This window comes from Tiliqua scincoides, chromosome 6 (assembly GCF_035046505.1).
Source record: "Tiliqua scincoides isolate rTilSci1 chromosome 6, rTilSci1.hap2, whole genome shotgun sequence".
Classification (NCBI taxonomy): Eukaryota; Metazoa; Chordata; class Lepidosauria; order Squamata; family Scincidae; genus Tiliqua; species Tiliqua scincoides.
The window spans coordinates 14,368,337-14,391,315 of record NC_089826.1 but is presented as its reverse complement, the minus strand read 5'-3'; the positions used below and the strand labels follow the sequence as shown (position 1 = coordinate 14,391,315).

The following is a 22,979-nucleotide window of genomic DNA, read 5'->3' as shown; positions in this document are numbered from 1 at the left end:
AGCATCTATGTTTGAACACAACAGGGGAACGATATAGAGACCTGCACCCCATGCAATCAATTTGTGCAATTTTGTGGATGTTTACGCAGAAGTAAATTCCACTGAGTTCAAGTTGTATATCTGCATCAGATTGCAGCTTTCGCCTTTGGGCATTTACGTTATTACAGCCCAATCCTATTTGGCTGTCCTGTTGGTAGAATGAGCATTGCCCAGGTATCCCGCCACAAACATGTGTGACACAAAAGACTTGGTTGAAACAGGGCCATGATTTATCCCATTACAAGGTTGTGCAGCGATTGGTGCAATGCAACGGGTCCTGACTATACTCCACCCCCCTTTAGTGCGGGCACCTAACTAGGAGGAGGCAGTTCCTGTCTGAGCCCTCCTTTGGGCGAACCACCTTGACTCAGAACCTGAGCTCGCACAAGGCTGCCCCAGGTTCTTCATCACCAACCCCTGGAAACGAGGTCCAGCCAGCTGAATTGTTCTGCCCACCCTGAGCCGGGGAACCACAAAGGTGAGCATCCCAATTCCATTCCAGGGTCAAGCCAGGCTGCCCCTGATCCGGGTAGCCTCGGGGCTCAGCACTGGCCTTAACCCGGCCTGTTGCTTGCCTGAAGGTAGTCACCGGTTCCCTATTTCTCCTCCCGTTCCCACACTACCCTGCCACATGGGGGTGGGGGCTAGCCTAGCGCTTAGCATCCCCCCACCCCATCTAAGAGTCCTTGCAGGAGCCGTTGCAAGTCTGACAGAAAGATATAGTTCCCAACCTCTGAGAGATGCACGCCATCTCCCCTGTAAAGGTGCGGCAGAGAGCTCACTAGAGAGAGCTCTCGCTAGGGAGCTGACTATATCCAGGTGGCGAAGCACCAGGCTGCCAGCTACTGACACTTCCCTCCCCAGGTGCGCATTCACCTTCCTTCTGGCTCTATCAACTCCAGCCGGGCTTGTAGTACACCTCCAAACCCGGCGTGGAAGCAGGTCTGACCATATGATGATCAGGCCAGGCATCCAGCTTCTCAGTGTGGCGAGGTCTTCTGCTGCCTGCTGCCTCAAGGACAGCCCCATCCTCAGGCAATTACCGCCAAGGTGTATGAGAAGCACCTGGGGAGGAGCAGCTCCCTGTATACACTCATGTACAATGGGCAGTAACTGCCCCCACTTCATCCCTCTTCTGGCGGCCCATTGCACTGAAAGCTGTGCTCCCAGGCCCAGCTGAGATCCGAATTCACTCTTGAGAGCTTGCTTGTGAGCCCAGAAGACAATGGAGTGGCCACAAATCAGTGCCCTTGCTGGCAGGGAAAGGCCCAAACCTAACAATTAAAGAAGGAAAAACAAAACCATGTAAGTAAACACGAATAATCAGGTGATAACTAAGACGACCCGCCTGCCTTGGGGCACACGTAGCTCTTAAATGCCCGAGATCTCCACCTACCTATTCTTTTGATCTCCCCACTATCACAACCCATGCCAGCAGCAGCCGTTGCTGCCCCTATCGTAAATGAACGAAGGCCAAACTTGGCTGAGGCCTGGTCAAGGCCATCCAAACACTTCCTCACCACAGCCAGGAACTGGAACCTGATGAGGGGCTCCAGCCTCCTCTGCCCCACTGAGGAACCATCATTGACATCTTGGGTCCGCTCACTTTGTGCGCCTCCTGGGCTATGTCGGCCCCATTCCCAGCACAACGGTGCTCCTTCCAACTGTGCACAAAGAGCGGCCCATCCGGACACGCCTCTTTGAGCCACACACTCATGCAGCCCTGCCACCGGGCAAAGTGGGGAGTTCCGTCCCCCATTCAGTTGAACCCACTGACCATGACCAGCCTGGTCTGCCTTCGACCACCTCAGCCTCACGCCAGCCTGGGTCCAGTGGACATCCGTGACCCGTAGGGCACACTCAGAAGCAGGTTGGTAACAACATCACCACTCTTTCAAAGGAGTAGGGGCAGCACACCCTCTAAGCAGGTTGCCGACAGAACCTCACCCCTCCCCCACTGGAGAAGGGGTCGCTCACCCATTAAACGGGTTGATAACAACATCACCCCTCTCTCAAAGGAACAGGGGCCGCATACCTGCTAGCAGGTTGTTGACAGATCATCACCCCTCTCCCACTGGAGCAGGGGTCGCACGCCTGTTAAGCGGGTTGGTAACAACAACACTCCTAAAGCAGTGGGGGCAGCGTACTCCTTAAGCGGGCTGTTAACAGAACATTGTCCTTCTCAAGGAGAAGGGCCACAATCCCCTTAAGTGGGTTGGTGACTGAACATCACCCCTCTCCAAGGAGTAAGGGCAGAGCACCTAGTAAATGGTTGCATCCCCCTCTCAAAGGAGAAGAAGCCACAAATGTGTAAAATGGGTTTCCAACCAAACATCGTCCCTGCCCAAGGAGTAGGGACAGTGCACCCATTAAGTGGGCTGGTAACAGAAACCCTCTCTAAGAAGGGGCCACAATCCCGCTAAGCGGGTTGTTCAGAACCTCCTCCCCTCTTCCAAAGGTGTAGGGGCATTATGCCCACTAAGTGGGTTGGCCCCTTCTCTGAAAACACCTCCCTTCTCTGAAAGGAGTAGGGACAGTACTCCTGATAAGCGTGTTGTTGACAGAACACCACCTCTCCCACCTGGTAGGCAGGCTGGTAACAGATAAACACCCCCTCCTAAGGAGAAGGGGTAGTATGTCTGTTAAGCAGGTTGGTAATGGAACACCACAAACCAACTCCTCTCTCAATGGAGTAGGGACGGCGCACTCGTTAAGCGGGGTGGTCGGAGTTGTTAATTGCACCTGCTGATGCACAGGGAGAACACAGTATTAAAAGAGCACCCCATCTACTCATCTCAATTCCATGGGTGCTGAAGCCTGGCCAGGCAGCTTTTGAAGTGGCTCCCATATAGATGGAGCGCAGGCTGTAAGCAACCAGAGATGGCCAGGGGCTCCCAATATGCCCCTAAATATCATCCGAAACTGATGAAGTATTTATAGGGAGGAGTTTAGGTGCCTGCATAAAAAAAGGGTGGGCCCTCCCAGGGAGGATATAGTTGCAGGTGGTTGGACATGGTGTGAGCTGGGCAGATGTGAGTTAGGGGAGCCACCATCACACCATCGTCCATGCCCCTTCTGGTCAGTCTTATACATCTGCAGGTGTAAGTATGGTGTGTTAGGACTCAACCTGCAACCATCATGCCACAAAGCTTGGTAGGGGGGAAGCAAACCTGAATTTGGCAAGCACCGCACTGGGGAAATGCGTCCCCATAGAGATACCGAGATACTGGCCTGCATAGCAAAGCCTCACAAGCCAAAGGCAATGTAATTGAAGTCCTTGTTAGTAGCCACGCATGATGCAGGGGGTAGTTGGCTTGTGCCAATCCGCAACTACAAACGCGGCTCTGCTAAAACCCGCCAGCATTTTTATATTTTGCAAGCCTCTAGTGTAATCCAACCGTCTTAATGCTCCTGACGTAAACAGAAATGACAGCTATGCAAACGTTCCTGGGCCTAACTGAAAGGCCTCTTTCTCTGGCACCAGTAGTGAGGGCATGAGAGAAAAAGGGGACCTTCCTTGGGAAGGGAGCTGACCTGCAAAATCTGCTGAACCTGCGTGTCTTAATCAGGCAGCTGGAACTGCAAGGTTATGCCACCCATGCCCAGGTGGCATACTGGTCAATGCTGAGCCAAGGTCTCAGAGGACTGTGCTCGGAGTCCAGGCGTGCCTCCCGAGCCAGCTGCCAGGATGCTCTTCCTAAAAGGGGGAAGGACCTCAGCTCTGTTATTATTTATTCAAGAGACATGCCAGGCAAAAGTGTCTGCATGCTCATTTCAAAATGCATAGAGAAGTGAAGCTCTGCCCAGATGCTTACAGAGTCACAATGCTGGTCGCAACTTGGCGCTTACAATTAACAAAATACATTTGCACCCATGGCACATCCCCAGTACCTTGGACTACTAAGCCTTATCCCTAGCTATCGGGTGACTGCTATCTCTCCAGCTCCCCCAAGCCACTTTGGGCGGCAAGACCAGCCATATCTGGAGTCCCACTGTGGGATCCTCCAGCACCCCCCCCCCCCAAGAGGGGCTGTACTAGGTAGTGGAAAGCCCTAAGTCTACAATGCTGATCACAAGCCAAGCAAGTCGAGAGCCCTGGAGCAGCGCCCGATCACGGAGTCCCTCTCCAGCAACCCCTGGAGAGGTTCTGCAGCAGGCAGGTTGTGCCCTTCCAGGAAGCAGCAGCAGGAGCTGCGAGTGCCACATGCACTGGAGACCCCGGCGAGGCCAGCAGGGAGACCCGGCTCCAAGCTGGAAGGCGGCAGCCTGCCCCCTCCGCCCACCAGGCCAGGGACTGAGCGCACACTCCAAGCATGTCTGCTCAAAAGCAAGTCTCCCTGCGCTCCACAGGGCTTACTCCCAGGAAAGTGTGCCCGGACTGCACCTGATCCTTTCCTTGGGCAGAGCCTGTCCAAACCCCCATTCCCATCTTACAGATCAAACACGCTGCACGTGGGATCCAGCGCAGGAGAGGCCTCCTTAGAAGTTGCACTGGTCCTGAGTCCAAGGTGGCTAGATCCACTGCTGCCGAGGAACAAAGAGGCCTTTAAACTACACGCCCCAGCTTGCCCCCTCCCCCGACCAATAGCTGCTCACCACATTATGCAGGAGGGCTATTCTGGCAGTGCTGGTTGCCTTTGGCAGTCGTAAAGAGCACTCCAGGAGCTGGTGAAGGTGCATGCCGCCAGAGTGGGAAGGCCAGACTCTTCCCGCAGCATGCCAGCAGATCCTCTTGGACACATCAAGGTGGGTAAGTTGGTGGGGGAGGAGGAGAGTGGAACAGTGGCAGGGAAGGGGCTAAACTAGGCAGGGAGGCTGCAGGTCCAGCGGCGATGGTGCTCACTGGACCATAACCCTTTTACCTACAGTGCAAGAAATTGCTACTGCAGGTCCAAGGAGACCCATTGTGGAGTTGGAGGCTTACAGAGGTGTAAGGGGATTTAAAACCCTTTTTGCCTCTGATGCCTCCTAATCCATCCCCCACTGGGTACAGAGCACCAGTTTTTGGTATGGCTTGGGGGGGGGGAGGATAGGATAGTGTTCTGAAGCAAATTACATATTTATACAATGGAAAGATATATAGACAAACATACAGAGGATTCTAAATGCTTTTTGTTGCTGCTTTAGAATCTTTATTGTTCAAGCTGTTCTATTTGCCATGAATGTTATTTATGTACTATAGAGAACTGGTAACAAAATCGTAACCAAGTTTGGAAATAATACATTTTGAGAAGGGGCTGTGGGGGAATTCCTAGGGAAATGGTATCATCAGTTTCTAATGAATATTTCAGTACTTGTCAGAGAACCCATTTAGGAGGAGACCGAAACGGCTTTCTAATTTTCCTTACAGCTTTATCATATTCCTCTCACTCCCGAGGACAACAGTCGGCCAGAGTGACTGCCCCATGATTGTACATCTCTGCTAAAATGATTTATCATCGAATGGAACACCTTGTTATTTTCACAATGATTAAAAATATTTGCATTTGTATGGAAATAAGGTTCAAACACAACTGAAACAGTTCTCTTTGTCAAACTACCTATCCTTGAAATAGATCATGTAGTTGCTTAATACAATGATTGGAAACCAGGAATAAGGAATAATGTTGTATCTAACCAAAACTGGGGGCTGGGGATAAGAATAGGCCCTCAGTTTGGCTGTACTTGTGGTAAGAAGTGACTAAACAGTCACCGGGTAGATGGGACTGGTCAGCCTGGGAAGGCAGCTCATCTGAGAGAAGGAAAACTCTGATCCCAAACCTCCACTGCCTTGTGGCTACATCCAGTTATGGAAAAGGCTTCAGGAGTCAACCTCGAGGCAGAATTCGGAGCTGGAGTTCCTGAGGCAGTTCATGGCTGAACACAGTCACATTCTGGCAACTCCTGCGACACCGCTGGAACCAACTGTACTGGCTTCTGCCTTTCCATTGGACCATTTCAGTGACACGGAGAGGGGGGATTTGCTGCATGGGTAACAGTCTATCATCCATATCTACTTTACCCAGGCTTCGCGCACTGGAGAGGACACTGTTCCAGAACCACTATTCAGAGCGCGATACCATAGTCTTCCGAGACTGAAGGATGCCAAAAACAAACAAAACTGCAACCAAAACTCCCAGGTTCAATATCGAGCATCTCTGGCAAAAAAGGATCCTGGGTGAGATCTCTGCTTGAGAATCTGAAGTCTGCCAGACTGCCTCCCATAAGAGACAATATTGGCCCCAATGGATCAATAGCCATTAAAAGGTGTGTGCGCTTAAAAGGTGTGTGATGCATCCAGATGGGAAGGGTGTGGATTGGGAGGCTTTGGAAGGGAAACTTACCCCTCTGTAAGGCTCCTGTTCAGCAATGGGTCTCCTCGGATCTGTGTCAGTGATTTCCCTGGCACAAGTATGAGGAAAGAAAGGGGGTGAGGAGGCTGCCAACAAAGGGTCTAGGTTGATGCACCATCACCGCTGGATCCACCCCTTCTTGCAGCCTTCCTGCCTCATTCCTCCCTTCCTGTACCATTTTGCCCTTCCCTGCCCTCCCTGTTGCCTCCCCTGCTGATTCACCTGCTCCGGCAAGTGACTAGCAATCCAGCCTTCCCAGCAGCATGCTACTCTATGCGCTGCATGAGCACACGTTATGGCTGCTTTGCAGCAGTCAGCAATGGTGAAACACACATTCCGCCAGCATGTGTTTTTAAAGGACATGAAACTGGAAGTGTAATGGAAGATCAGAAGATCATCAGGTGGATGTTGTGGTATTGCCAGCGATTCCATGTTTTGACAGCTGGTTGACAGCTCTGGGAAGGGCAGGGCTTGCTCCACAGCTGTAATCAATCAAGGCCAATGGAGACCTGGTTGGACACCTGAGCTTCATTTGACCTTGATGGGGCTTTGAATGAGCTAAGGAGGTAGCTCACAGCTGAGCTGCATTTGCACTTAATGGGACACAAAGGATAAAAGGCAGCTTCAGAAGGACCAAAGAAGCCAGACACTGACCCAGAGGGAGAGCCGGAAGTGGGACGCTGACCCAGAGGGAAACCCGGACCCTGACCCAGAGGGAGACGTGACCTGATCCGGAGGGAACCAGACCAAGAGGGCTAGCTGACCCAGACCTACAGGAGAAGGGGACTGCTAGGACTCTGCTGGAGGAAACAGAAGACTGGGAAGACTGGATTGTGCTTTGGAGACTGAATTGGACTTGAATTGGAGGCTTCAGACCTTTACCCACTGAGCTAAGTGGAGTTTTGGGGAGGGAAAGCCTCTGGACAAGAGGACTTGCAGGGAGTGTCTGTGTTCATAGCAATAAATTTGGGTAGTTGCTATAGATAAGGAGTTCTGTGTTCATTCCTTTGCACACCACAGCGGTTGTTCTAGAGATAAAGAGGGTGTTAATTAGCCAAAAAAGTGGGCATTGGAGGGGAGTTGAGATATTTGGATGGGACACATTGGCGTAGTCGGCAGGATTCGAAAATTAGGACAGGACAGGAAGTACCTCTTCTTTCACGAAAAGCAGCAGTGAGGGAGAATACTGGTTGAGACTGAGATGTGCAGGGAGACAAGGGTTAACTCCTTAACGCCTTCTCCAAACCAGCTTCCTCACTAAAAATTGCCCATATCCAATACTAATAGCCAAAGAGGCTGTTGCAGGGAATGAAGAACAGTTCTGGGACAAATAGCAGGGAGGGTTTTAGGTGGGAAAACAGCACAAGGGGAAGAATTAGGCTCCACAGTTGCGATCAGATTCAAACCCTGCCACTGCCCTGTGTGATAGAAGAGTAGATTTTAAGCATCTTGTAAAACACGTTCAAGCAAGTTTGTACATTGGCCCTCAAATGCATAAGGCAGCTTCAAGTGTAAATTGTAGTTTACATTCACGCACATCATGACGTTGTCATGTAGAGGAGCATATTAACAGTGCTAATGAAATGATTTATCATTGCTGTTGTGACTCTGATGTGAGAAATAATGCGGCAGGTAATTTTTGATGTCCTTTTAATAACAACGCTGGAACCGACAGGAAATAAAAGACATGCCGTTCTTCGCCATATCTATCCAAACACTGCTAGCTTATGATTTGCTCAGTGTGACAGAAAGACGAAGCCGCTTTCAAAGTAAAGCCAGGTCATATTTATCTAACTATGCAAGGAGACCTGTCAGTAAAATCAGAGATATCTCCTAAAGCTACAAGTCTACCAGTGACACCTTAACAGAAGACAAGCATATGCAATGCATTATTATTAAAGGAATGTTGGGCACATTGTAACTTCTCTTGAGACACTTAAGGACAGAGTTTTATTGCCAAGACACTCAACACCTGCCATATTATTTCTATGCAAATATGTGTACGGGAATCAGCATCAGACCAGAAACGTCTTCCTGCAGCGACGGTACGACAATCGTTTATCTGCATCCGGCAACGAGTGGCGCCGCTTTGTGATAGAGACTTAAACTAATATGCAGAATCACCTCCACAAGTGCAAGGGAATATTAAAGATTCTATCTCACTGACAGCTTTTCATCAAAGCTTCAGAGAGCGCGAGGAATTGGAGGCTAATCCACATTGTGTATCATTGGATACTGTCATTTTCACACTCTACAGCTGCCTCGCAGAGTTGACTTGAAGAGTAATTACTGCTGAGATAAGCCTTTTTCTGGAATACATGCAATTAATTCTCCCTGTAAAAATGGGGAAGGGAATCTGACACTTTAATAATGTTTAAGTACACCTAATCTATTTCTTTTCTGCTCAGATGTTTCCTAAATATGAGAAAGAAAGAAGATTTGAAAGTACTTACAGCTGTCTCTTCTTATGTAAATCATCCATAGACCTATAATATCGTATCATAAAGTAGCCAACGTGAAACAAGATCACAAATTATAATAGAATGCAGAACAAGTAAGGAATTATCATAAATATGAATACACAATATGATTTTCATGCGTACAGCCATTACTCTTAACAGAGATTATCGTGCTGTTAAAGTTTCAAGGGCACAAAATTTAATTCAATTTCTTATATGTATTTTGAGGAGAATTAAAATTAGTTCTCTGTTTCTATCTACTGTGCTATAAAAAGGTATGCACTTGCATATTTTTTGTGAGTTATCTTTTTTCCCCTGAAATGATCTTCACAGTAATGAATTAAGGCTGCAATCCTAACTACACTTTCCTGAGAGTAAGCCCCATTGAACAAAATAGGACTTACTTCTGAGTAGACCTGGTTAGGATTATGCTATAAAAAATAGGCTGCAATCCTATCCACACTTTCCTGGGAGTAAACCTCAGTGACTATACATAGTCGTGTATACATAGGATTAGATAAGTAGGACTATAGCTTGTGTAAAAGATCATGACTGCATTTTATTAGCATGGCCTAACTATCATGCAGAAAAAAAGATCTGATTATTTTGGAACGTCTAAGATAATCTAATTATACTTATATTATGGAGGTGGGGACAGGAACAGGTAAAGTTGAGTGAACTCACTTTATTTTTCAGGAGAAACATATGCTTTGCTTCTAATGCTCTGGATCTCAGATATTATCAAATTAAAAGATGTTAATGCCTGCCATTGATTAAATCATTCAGGATTAAACATAGGACCTCTACGTCTTCTGCATATGTTGCAACAGCTTGTTTTAAAGGTATTAAGTACCTCCTAAGAAGTAGCAACATTGAAAGTCTCAGGTCAGTCTTCAGGTGGTGATATTTTATTTTTCTCAATGGAAGCGGTGGGTCCTGGTGTTGTGTTTGTTTGTTTTTAATGCTCTGCAAATGGAGAATGTTATTGAGTTGGATTTCAGCAATGGCTGAGAGATTTTAAGTGTATGATAAATTTAATGATACTGATGGGAAAGTTGTGCATTATAATGAGATTTTTCTCAATAGCTATTAGTGCAGTGACTCCAATATAATCCCTGAATACTATAACGGTTCTTGCAGTGTACATGAAATGTCTAGAATCACACTGGCTGCAGCGTACCTATTTTCAGAATTATATCCTGTGATAATATGGTCAGGCTGAATGCACAATGTGATATGCCATATGATAGCCTTGGCTGGTCCAAGCTGAATCCATGTCTCAGATGGCACATCCCCTTATCACCTCTATTTTTAAAACGGTAGTGCATCCACAAACTAGCCTGCACATGTACCCTCCCCATCCTCTTCTGCTACTCCACCAAATCTCCCTGCTCGCTCTCTGAGTTTAAAAATGCTACCAAACCCAGGGAGCAAGTGAGTAAGAGCAGGGCTGGCCTTAGGGCAATTCAGCCAACTTAACTGAATTGGGCTCTGTGCATGATGGGTCTCTGTCTGGGGCAGTGAGCTGAGTGTCTGCTACCACAGTGAGGCTGGAGAAGCAAATGGAGTGACTCTGTGTGGGCGCTCCCCCCTGCCCAGGGTCTGATTGGCTCGAAATTGGGCCTCCTGGAAGCAGTTGGTGGTGACATAATAACATCACTGCCACCTATTTCCAGGTGCTGTGTTTTAAGGGGAGTACAAGGGGATAGGGGTTCTGCAAAATGTTTTACATTGGGCCCCACCACTCCTGGAACCAGCCCTGAGGAAGAGACAAAGCGTCTTGAAGAGTGGGAAAAGATGCATGATGGGGATGGAAGAAGGTGGCTGATCAGAAGGAAAGGTTAAGTGTCCAGGCACATGCAGGGTACCCACAAGGCAATTGTACAAGGTCGCCCAGGTCACCAGCATGCTGCTGAAACAGCTGCATCACCCAACCTCATGAGCAGGCCAGTCCCAGGGGTAGGTGGGAGTGGAAATAGTGTTAAAGATGCAGTGTTAGAGCTGCAATCTAAGATCCATGACATTGTCCCAGAGAACTCTTGTTCTCATGCTTGATTCAACAGCCCATTCTTCTACACTATGGAAGAAATGCTAACATCAAGGAAGTTACAACACAATATATTCACAGAGTATAATGTTGCACAGAAAAACATTGCCAGCCTCTTTGTAATATATTCTTCAGACAAGATGGATGTTGCATCAGTACTCCAGTAATGCACAAAAGCTTGATGTGCTCTGTATTCCATTTTGTCACTTAATTTTATATACTAATTACATAATACATCATTGCTTAATGTAATCACATCTGAACACAGATAACCAGTGTATATTGCAGAAGCTCTGAGTAAGAACTCTTTTCATTCTTGCAAACAAATTAACTTTTCCCATGCAAACGGATTTAAGCGTCCCATTTATTAATATACAAACATGTGGATGGAAAAATGTAGATGCCATGTAATGTGAAACCAAACAGTCAGTTAAGTTTGTCTACACTACAGTCACACTATAGAGACAGTAATAATTGCCTGAAATAAAAAATATGTCCAAAAGTGACAGTCACTCTTGATATCATATGGGTCAGTGTGTTTCATTAGTTTCCTTCCAGGCTGCAGTCTCCCCCTGTCTCATCACACACAGCTCCAGAGAATCCTGCAACCTTACAGAGCAGCTTTTCAGAAGGGACCAGGGTGGGGATGGTTAACTGGTCAGGGTTCCCGCTCAGCCCTCTTTCACCCACTCTCTGCCCCAACCACTTCCTTACCTGCTTTGGGGGACGTAGACAGCACTGGTGATGGTTCTGGAGCACTGCCACCTTACATGGCAGTGCACCCAGAAAGGTCACAGATGGAGCACTGTGTGCTCCACCGGCAGCCACTTTGCAATAACAGAAGTTGCAAAGGTTCCACAAGTGGCTGCCTCAGTTAACTCCTCTGAATTCTGATTGTATGTATTTTGGTCTGCGGAACTCTTTGCCACAGGATGTGGTGATGGCGACTGGCCTGGACACCTTTAAAAGGGGATTGGACAAGTTTCTGGAGGAAAAATCCATTACGGGATACAAGCCATGATGTGTATGCGCAACCTCCTGATTTTAGAAATGGGTTATAATGCCAGATGCAAGGGAGGGCACCAGGATGCAGGTCTCTTGTTATCTGGTGTGCTCCTTGGGGCATTTGGTGGGCCGCTGTGAGATACAGGAAGCTGGACTAGATGGGCCTATGGCCTGATCCAGTGGGGCTGTTCTTATGTTCTTATGCCCCACACACAAACAACCCACCTAGAAGTTGGTCCCACCAAATACTGAGTGTCAGCTCCTTTTGGAGAATGCCAGAGACTCCAACCATTGTACTGCTGGCTAAAAATTCATCAAAACCCCTTTTGTTTTTCAGGACTACCCCACTGCCTCAAGGGGTCTTTGGAGCCATATGACAACTCAATATGACAATGTAGGAAGTCATGCACGGACTTAATTATAGGAATTGTTGAGTGCAGGGTGTTCACTGAAATGCTAAAAGCTTTCTTTCATAAAAGTTACCATGAATTTTAGAAATAGTTTTTGTTTTTTTTAACCAAAGGTCATAGACCTCAAACCCCAATATGGAAGCCTTACCCAAAGACAACTCATATGCATTCATCTTTTAATTTTGCATTTAAAATGCAGGTATAACCTAATTATCCACAGATTTTTCACCTGGGATTTTATCTCAACGCGATGAGAAGGGCCCTTTAAATTAAAGGGGAAAAGTCATTTAACAATAGCCTCGTTAATGCAGGAGCGGGCAGCCGGCTGACAATTCATCAATCATTCTCTCTCCAGGAACTTAGACAGACAGCTTCACTCCCAGAAAAGTCACCCCACTCTTCCCCCTAAGCACATGAAAGAAAGATATTCACTTTGCTTTGGGTGAAGGGAGGGGTCGCTGGCTCAGAGTGGCGCTTGGAGAGAGAGTGATTGATGGACTGTCTGCCTAATGACTCTGTCTTACATCACAGGTCAGCAAGGATGTTCTTAAATTGTCTAGCAAAGGGACATTGTTTTTTAAACAGGTTTGCTTTAATGAAATTTTTGCCATCTACCTGAGTTCTGCAAACAGAACCCTCATGAATACAGACTCAATCTGTACCACACCGTGGTAATAGTGGCTTTTTTTTTCTTTTCCCAAATGGAAGACATGTCTGTTTTGAGAGGAAATAAACAGCACACTTAGCTATTTTTCTGGATAGCTTTTTCCTCAGAACACAACCTTCATAGTAAATCACCAGGCAGGAACACATGTACTGTTCTGTCAAGCACCACACGGAGAGGTGGCTTTTCTCTCACAGTGATTAACGTCTCTGACACTGCAAGGCAACTGTCAATGCAGTCTTTTGAAACAAACAGCCACTATCAGAGCACCTGGGTAGTAGCCCTCTTGGAGTTGGACAATTCCTGGCTATCAAGAGTCATAAAGTCTGCCTGAATCAGAGTCAATGATTAATATAGTTCAGAGCTATCAGTCTTACAACAAGTATGAAACATTTATTTATTGGTTCCCAGGAAGTGACCTTGTCAGGTAGAGTGAGTATCAAAAGGAAACAAGGGTTGCACCTTGCTTACCAGCTCTTCACGGAGTTGGAAAATGACTTCATCTCTCTCCTTCAGTTGCAGTTTCAGCGTCGAGCATTCATCTTTCATTATATCCTATAAAAACATCAAAAGACATGTTATAATAGACTTACTGCTTTTTCCTTTAGTGCTCCTGACAAGAAAAGGCAGCTTCAAACAGTGCGAGATAATTACATCCAAGTAATGAAACTCAATGCCCTTCTACTGTGTGCGATATTTTTAATAACATATTCCAAGTTTGCAGTATAAACAACCTAATGCATTCAAAGACATTATATACAAAGAGATACGAACAGCTCCCTGTGCGTTAAGTCCATTTTGTTAGTGTCAGATTCTTTTAAGCCTTTCATTGAAGCTCTTGTCAAGCGTCTCTTTATTTCAGCGAAGGAACAGATGGCCATAAACTTTCATAGTTCTGTTTGCACAGAACAGCATTGCCGAAATTTCACTTCAGATGCGTTACTGGGGATTCAAACATACACACACACACACACACACACACACACCACTAAGGCTGTAGACAGAAAAAAAAAAGAAACGGAGGCTCAGGCCCACTTCCAGTAACGAAAAGGAAGCAACCCTTCCATGAAGAGAAAGAGCTCACCATGACAGTCAACAATATTTTCACAGAGCCAGGCCTAGTGATCTGTAGGTGAGTTTAGTACACTTCTAAATGAGATTCAAACAACAAGGGTTATAGGTTGGGCTTGGTAAGGAGCATGAAATTAAACTGATATAGAAAGTGCGCATAAAATTGCTGAGGCTTGAAACCAGAACAAGCTTCTGTGCTATCAGGGTTCATCTACACTACGGAGTTAAACGGGTTTTCTCATCATCCCTCTCTCCAAGGAACCTTGACAACCGTAGTTGTATTTGTTTATTTCAACTGGATTTTTAATAAATCCCACCCTTAAGGTTCGAGACACATAATAGTATGCTATGTGTCCATCCTTTTGATGGAGGGGCATCCCTAAAGACAGTTCACCACACTGTCAACAAACCACAATTCCTGAAATTCTTTCAGAAGAGTGATTACAGCTAACTATATAAGTTGGTAGTGAAGTTATGCCCTCAGAGGATTGAAATGGGTGGGCTCTAGTTCGGTATGCACTGCGGGTACACTAATGGCTCAATCCTAAACTTCTCTAGTGAACTAATGTTCCCCTACCCCATGTCAACCTATGTTGGCCTCAATGGGTCTACTTGGATCTGTGCCCATCTTTGAGCAGACACAGGACCAAGGAGACCTGGATCAGGTCTCCTAGCTCGGGAGGGGGAATAGGATATGGTGGCAGAGTCTGCTGCCATCTCCAGACCCTCCCAGACCCTATCCTCCCCCCTGCCCAGTTCTGCACCCTCCCCACTTTCTCCCAACCCTCTCCCTGCACTGAAAACATGTTGCAACGGCCAGCAGCGACACTCACCACTGCCTGTGCTTCAGCATTGACCTGCTGGTGCTGAGGCTCAGTGCCGGCTGACATTGCGTCAGCACCAGTGGCATGTTGCTATCGGCGACAAAGTGCCTCATGACACTTTTGTGACAGCCAGAGCCAGTGGTAGCAAATGTACCGCCAGCACTGACGCTGATAGCGCTGGGCCCCAAGTCCCGAAGTGATGTACTAGTTCCATTTCAGAGGTTTGTCCAGAACTCAGAACAAATGTATGTCAAAACAACTGGTTCTATATGACCAGCCAGTACATGGTGCAGTCCAGTGTTTCTCCAACTAGGGATTGGGACCAATCCAAGCCAATTTCAAATGGGTCCCCATTCAATGCAATGTGTATTTTATTTTAAATATATTAGACTTAATGCTACCATGGTATGTGACTGCATTTGGACTTTATGCTAAAACAAGGCATCAAACCGAACCAATACTGGTGAACCTTGATTCTTCAACAATGTTTTTAAAAAGCCAGTCTTGGCATCGGACCAAACTGTTCTACATGAAATTGGCAAAATGTTAATAAAATCCCCGCAAGAAAAGTAGTGTCAAGAAAGCATTTCAAGCATAAATGCCACTGAAACACCATAATGGGAAAGCAAAAGAGCAAAGACATTGCGAGACAGGAGAGTGGGTGAGATGACGGTGGGAGTCAACAACAGGACAGCATCTTCACTGTCAAAAAGAAACCGCTATCCACAAGCATTACTCAATCCACATGTACCTTGAAAGGCCTAAAAGGAGCAAGTACCAGGAAACCTGAGGTGAAGAACAGGTCATCATTTCAAGGCTTGCTGGTTCTGGGCCATTACTGTCAAACGCATCACAATTTGTTAAGGAAGCTTTTAAGGTGAAGGGGAAAAGAAAGGCACAAGCAAGTACATTCACATGAGGGAGAGGAAAAACTACAGTGCGTCAGAAATTTCCTCACAGGAATTTAGGGTTAGTCCAAGCAAGAGGCTAATTTCCCACAATGTAGCCGCACCTGAAGAGATTATGGGCACCTTTACATTGAAGTTCCTTTCACCCCCAAACAAAAGTGCAATAAAGATTATCTGGTAAAAGAAGGCACTACGTTGATGGCGACAGATCAAAATAGCTCCAAAAACCTTAAGTGACCCTAAAGTCAGTGAAAGAAATAGGAGGGGGGAAAATTGACATTTTCTGGGATTTGCGCTGGAGAGACATTTTGTATTCCAATACCACAACAGGTGCAGTGCAGTATTTATGGCCCAATCCTATCCAAGGCTGGCCTATGCAATGCAGCAGCGCCAAAACAGACTCCACAGCCAGCTGGGGCCCAGGCAGCAGCAGAGATGAAAGTAATTTTTTACTCTGCCACTCCCTAAGTCCCAAAGAGCCTACTCCAGTGTTTCTCAACTAGTGGTACAGGTACCATCAGTGGAACTTCAGGTGGTGTCTGGTGGTACTCACATGCCCCCGGACAGGGCTTTTTTTCTAATGGAACGCACCGGAATGGCATTCCGGCACCTTTTTTATGCACCTTTTTGATGGGCTTCCCCTGCAACAAGCAGCCGCCGCGCTCAGTTCCGCCTCCCAGCCCAGCGCCTGCCTCCCTCCCTCCCTCCCCTCGAAAGCGCAGTCACTGAATGAGGGTCCCCCCAGCCTCCCCCGCCCAGCCCAGCACAACCCCCCCCCAATAGGGCTCCTCTTCTCCCCCACCTCGTCCTTTCCCAGGCAGGCTTCCTCCTGCAGCAGGCAACTCTGGCTGACAAGTGCGAGGGCAAAGCGAGCCCCGTTGACTCTATTGGGACTTACTTCTGAGGAGACAGGCAGAGGAGGGGCTCTGAGTCCTCTCCACACTTTCCTTGGAGGAAGCCCCACTGCCTCTACTGGGACTGACTTCTGAGGAGACAAGGCAGAGGAGGGGCTCTGAGGCTGCAGTCCTCTCCACACTTTCCTGGGAGGAAGCCCCATTGACTCTAATGGAACTTACTTCTGAGTAGACAGGCATAGGATTGGACTCTAAGGCTGCCATCCTATCCACAGTAAGCCCCATTCACTAAAGTGGACTTCTGAGTAGACATGCATAGGATTGGGCTCTTAGGCTGCAATCCTAGGCACTTTCCTGGGAGTAAGCTCCATTGACTAGAATGAGACTCACTTCAGAGTAGACATACCAAGGATTGGGCTCTTAATCCTGGCAGAGATATATATCTGCACCCATTTGCACATGCTAAGGGCAGGTGAAAAGGGATTCTACGTGTGTACAACGTGCTGTCCAGCCTTGCCAGAGATCCTCCTCATCCTTCCCCCACAAGCATGCCCTCCGCCAGCCAGCGTTTGCAGCTCCTCTCCAGCAATGCACAGCAGCTGCTCAGGGCAGCATAGAACATACAATTGCATGCCAAGCACCTTCCCAACGACACAGAGTATTCTGATACCTGAATTAGACCATATTTAATCCCTTGTTTGCAAACGTAGCTGTTTCTGTGTGCACCTAAGGACCCCTCTCATGTAAGAATTCCTTTTTTGTTCTTACTCCCACAGTTGCTTAGAGTAATTTTTCATACATGGAACTCATGTAAGCCATTTTCCGGAATCCATTCACTGCTTCCTCTCCTGGAAGTAGTGCCACACTACATACTACACGCTACAAGTGCACCAGTACAGTATTTTTCCCCATGTGTAGAAAAAGTAGCTAGGGGGCAGGGGATGTGGAGAGTGACAGCCCAATCCTATGCATGTCTACTCAGAAGTAAGTTCATCTTTAGGGGGGAAGCACATAAAAATATTTTATTTCTCCAATAAAAAATGGCTTAAAAATAAATAAATAAATAAATAAATAAATAAATAAAGATTAACAAGTTGTGAGTTCCTGCACCTTTTTTTTAAAAAAAAAAAACACAAAAAAAGCACTGCCCCTGGACTTCCACCGCCTGGCTGACAGCCCAATCCTGAGCTATCCAGAGCACCCAGGTTCGGCAGCACCGAGAAGGGCTGCTGCCAAATCCTGCACCTCCCACACTACCGCAGGGGCTATTCAGGAGAAGGGGACGTTCAGGAGAAGGGGACGTTCACGAGCGCCCTGGATCAGATCCTACTCCCACTTGCCCCCCGGCACGCCTGTCCATGACCCCCCTCACCACCGTTCCACAGCCCAGCAGTCCGGGAGACTGTGGAGCCGCGGAACCTGGGCAACCGCCCCACGCTAGCCCAGCACCAGCCAGCGCTGGGCTAGCACCAGTGGAAGCCTAGCAGTGAGCCCCACAAACATGCCTTATGACATGTTTGCAACTGTGGTCAGCCGCACAGCTCCATGCCACTGACCACAGGATTGGGCTCAGAGAGACCAGGAGTACAACACAACTGAGTGGTAGGAGGCTCAGCTCAGCAGGCAGAACTCGAAAGCATGCTTTTCTGCACTCAAAAAAGATCTCCTGTCCACTCTGAGCGTCTTACTGGTCTTTGTTGCGTCGTATCTGGCCTGCCAACCCAAAAGTAACTGGCAATGATGTCATCACTGGTGATGATGTCATTGCCAGTTACTTCTGGTAATACTTAGAATAGGTGGGCCATGTGAAGTGGTACAGCAGAGGACAAACCTTAAGAAACACTAGTCCACTCTGATCCACACCAGCTATTTTCCTGGTGTAAATCAGACCTGGACTGGGGGCATAGGATCTTGGGGGCACAGCTGCCACTGAAATTTGCCCCATCAGCTTGCCCCAGCCTGGCCAGCTTCCTGCATCAATCCTCCCTCAAACCACCCCTCCGCTGATCCACCTGCTGCAGCAGCCCATCACTGACAGGGTAGGGCTTTCCTACTCTTCTTATGTTGTATGGTATCAACCAACCCATCAAAAACTGTCACCCCCACCCACACACTTCAACCCTATATATATCTCAAGACAGCAATGTGAGTATATCCATTCAGTTAAATGTGACTTAAGGACAGGTAAGGGGATCAAAGGCAAAACCACCCAGAATTCTCTAAATTTAAGAAGTGTTTCCTGGTAAAGCAATAAGTGCATAAATATATCTACAACCACAAAGGAAAATAATTCCTTTGCCACAGCTCTAAATTCTATCTCAAGATTTTTCCCTACACATCTGATAGTGATGGGGGGCAGCAACATTCAATAAATTCATTTGATTAAAAAAAAAATTCTTCTCTATACTTAGGAACAAATAATCTCTGAATATCCCATAATTACAAAATTGTAGAAGCAGACTTAACCTGGTTTGTGGGAAATACATTTATCAGAATTTTGTTGCCAAAACAGTACTGTAAAATTAGAACAAGATATATAAAAAGACATTGGTTAAATATCCTGAATGTAGCATGTTGAGCAGACTGTTTACTGACTTGGTGTAATCTCTGCTGCTGAGAACACATTGCATATTTAAAATACACACACACACACACACACACACACACACACACACACACACACACACACACAGAGTTACTAGACTGAAAACTAGTCCAGATAGATTCACTGGATGAATTCATATCGCACTGAAGCCATTATCCTTGAGCACCTGATGCCTAAAGCACTACACATAAGCAAACATAGATCTGTTGGATTCATAAAACTGCTATCATTTACGATCGCAATATGAACACTTGTCACTTGTAAAAGAAATGCATGTTCCAACACATATTTTAATCCTCAAAAATTCCCAAGTTTAGCTACTTAGCCATCATACAATCAACAATCCAAAATGAGGCTTGCAATTTCATTGGTATGTGTGTGTGTTGGGGGGGGGGGAATATGTTGGATCCTTGTACAAGATCAAGTCACACAGGCATCTCCCCAAAAAGTGAATGATTCAGGATTGCAGCCTAAGGCGTTGCATGCAAGAATAATGTTCTGTGAATTCCTGCTAAACCACTGGCACAATTTAATGGTGCTTCTGCTGCTATGTTCTCCTGAAATCCAATAGTAGCACTGTGTGCTTCCAGCATATGGTCTCAGCATATCCTTCTCTCCCAAACACATTATGGACTCCTAACCATAGACATTAACTTGTACTTAAAGGAAATTTATAACACTACCTTCTTAAAGTGGGTGCATTGTTCAAGCCCAGCTCCACTCTGATAGGCTTCAAGAAGAAAGGTGCAAGCTCCTTTCCTTCAGTGGCCAGTACAGGCAGCTGTATCTACAGACCACTTCCAGCATCCCCTTACCCATTTGCTAGCCCCATACTCCAGGGACAAGATATTCTCTGCCACTGCCTCCAACCATCCTGCCTTTATTTGGCCATCATATCATTGATCTCGCCATCACCCACAGCAGCTCACCCCAAGTAGATGCTTACAATAAAACTAGTTGTTCAGTTCTGATATGGAGGTGGTAATTAATGGTTATATGGCAGAAATGGTTGCACCATCTTGGTACATCTTACTCATTGCCATAAATAAGAAAACCTCACTATGAATATAGAAAACCTGTATACTATGTAGGAACCAAAACACCTAAAAGCACTGCACATTTACATTTTAATGCTCATGGTTGTTGACACAAATATTGTTTGGAAGTGTTCCCAAGATCCTTCATATGCATGGTATGGTAATGGGAAATGATGAAATCATTATATCACACACTCTAAAACAAATTAGTTTACATTTAAATTCCTATAAAACCAATATATTCCCCCTAGCCAGGGAAATGCATCACGGTTGCAGCAGCTCTCCTGATCTAAATGTATGTGAAATACTGAAGCAGCTGCACAAAGCCAGGCATTGCATCACGTTAGAGACACAAAATTCACTTTCTAATATCACTATAAAAACAATATTGTGTGCTTCAACTGAGAACGTAAAATGCTTATTTTTAAACTCCATGTATCACTTTGCCACTGTTTTAATCCTAATATTTTACAGTATAAACACTTTTGAAGAACAATGAAGGCGCTCACATAGTCACTATAAGCTTTCTTTTTTCACATCTCTTTCTCACTCTTTTTCCAAGTATCTCACGATGACCTACATGAGTTTATCCCATTTTATCCCCACAGTAACTCTGTGAGACAGGTTAGGCACAGCTGTTACCAGGGAGTAGTTTCTATTGAACTCAATGAGACTTCCTTCAGAGCAGACAGGCTTAAAACTGATTTCAATACAGGTGTGCCCCGGTATCCGTGGGTGTTCTGTTCTGCAACCCCCCGCAGATACATAGGACACCCTCTGCACCTTTGGGTCTTGCAAGTAGAGGGGAACTGTAGTCCCATCACCTCCATAGGCTCTTCCGAACCCCACTGAGGCTGCGTGCATTGGCCTGTGGCATCTGAAGGCTTCAGAATGACCATATAGGCAAAAAAAAAAGTGACTTTTTTTGGGTAAAAAAACCAAGAACCAAGCAGAGTAAGGGAGAGGGAAGAGGAGACAATATAGAGGTGGGATCAAGTTCAGGTAGTTGGTGTCAGAATCCACCCCCTCACTTTCCTGTTTCCTACCCACCTCTCTATGCCCAGAGAATGCTTCATTACCTGCTTCACCCTGTTCCCCCCTGGCTGGCTTATATGTACTTCCATGTGTAGCTAGCTGCAGCAGTGAGCTGCTGTCACCACAACCTGTTTGTGGTTACAGTTTCAAAGTGGTCATCATATCACCATTTACAACAGCCGAACTTCTGCTCATGGAACAACTGCTCCTGGTACAATGTCTGTCCCACTGTTGTAAAACTTAGTTAGGATTGGGCTGATATTCATATAAAGTGAAGTGACATCAAATGTTGTAAGCAAGGTGTTGCAATCAAATTGACAGTGCGTATTCAACGCCTCAATTTTCATTAGGGAATCTTTAGCCTCTTTGACGTATGAAGGAAGATTTTGAGCGAGATACAATTTAAAAATAATGAATTGCTGTTCTTGTTGTACAATTACATGCATATATTTTCCATTTCACAAGAGAGAGAGAGAGAGAGAGAGAGAATCTCAGATGTACAAAATGTACAGAAAATAGATCATAACAAGAGCTCACTGTACATGATTCTTTACAAACTGCAATTACATTTTGAGTTTACATTATTAAACAATGAAGTATTAATTTACTGCAACAGGACTGTGAATATGCTTCTATTCTCCATTAAACTGGAAAGCATTTTAACTGTAGAAGCTGGCTAGTGTCAGAGGTTATGCTCCAGTGTAAGCTGCTGGTTGTTCAGGAGGGCATATTGAAACAATTATCCCTTCTCCTCATTAAGCTATTTCAAAATTATTCTGACATCCACCTTCCCTTTCACTAGTCAACCCCAGAGAGTAGGCCTTTGCTAACTATTTATTTAAGTTACAACTTTAAAAGGATCAACAGACACTTCCATCCCCAATGCGGGCAAAAAGATTGGTCTGCTTAAAAAAAAAAACATCCCTTGATAAGCATGTAGGTCAGTGGTTCCCAAACTAACCTAGGTCATGATGCCCCCATAGCCTCATCTCCTGGCTTAGCTGGGTGCCCCCATCATGCAAGATTTGGGCTGCACGAACTTGGATCGCACGAAATCTTATGAGATCCAAGATGGTAACACCTAAGAAACCAGGTAGAAGGGGCAACCGAGGCATCCTGCATTCTGATAAGTTTCTATGCATGATCTGAGCTAGGCCTTTTTCCATCTTGTGCTGCTCCTCTTCTCCAGCTCTGTTCTGCCAGAGTCATCCCAGATGACACTTTATGGACTAATCCTTTAGTGCACGTAATATCAGAATGCATTCTGAAAGCTATCTTGATAAACTCTTGCTTTCTTGTAGCAATTAAGCATTTTACCCTGATGTACGAAGTGCAGGCATCCCCTGCTCATTTGACAGGTTAGGGACCAGAACAGTGTTGAAAAGAGGAAACAGTTGAAAAGCGAATCTCAGTCTTTTTTATAGTGTACAAATGTTGCTTCCAACACTTTTTTAGTTAGCAAACTGCAAATGCCTTTTTATCTTCCAAATTTCTGCTGCTACACAAAGATTTCTGCAAATAAACTTTCATTAATGCCTTCGGGAATGGGAATAGACCGGGAGATAAAGTTGGCACATGCTCTCTCTCTCTCTCTCTCTCTCTCTCTCACACACACACACACACACAAAGCAAAACAGTTTGAATAACCATGTCATATGCAAATCAACATGGGGAAGGACAATTTTAGCC

General features: G+C 46.1%; 1 protein-coding gene across 2 annotated transcripts in view; it reads right to left on the bottom strand.

The window, feature by feature from the left end:
• Window positions 1-22,979, bottom strand: part of CCSER1 (coiled-coil serine rich protein 1) — a 741,465-nt gene that overhangs the window by 402,882 nt on the left and 315,604 nt on the right. For both annotated transcript variants that reach the window (XM_066632826.1, XM_066632827.1), the window contains exon 7: window positions 13,428-13,511. In XM_066632826.1, coding sequence (XP_066488923.1) covers window positions 13,428-13,511 — 84 coding nt within the window. The remainder of the gene's footprint in view (window positions 1-13,427; window positions 13,512-22,979) is intronic.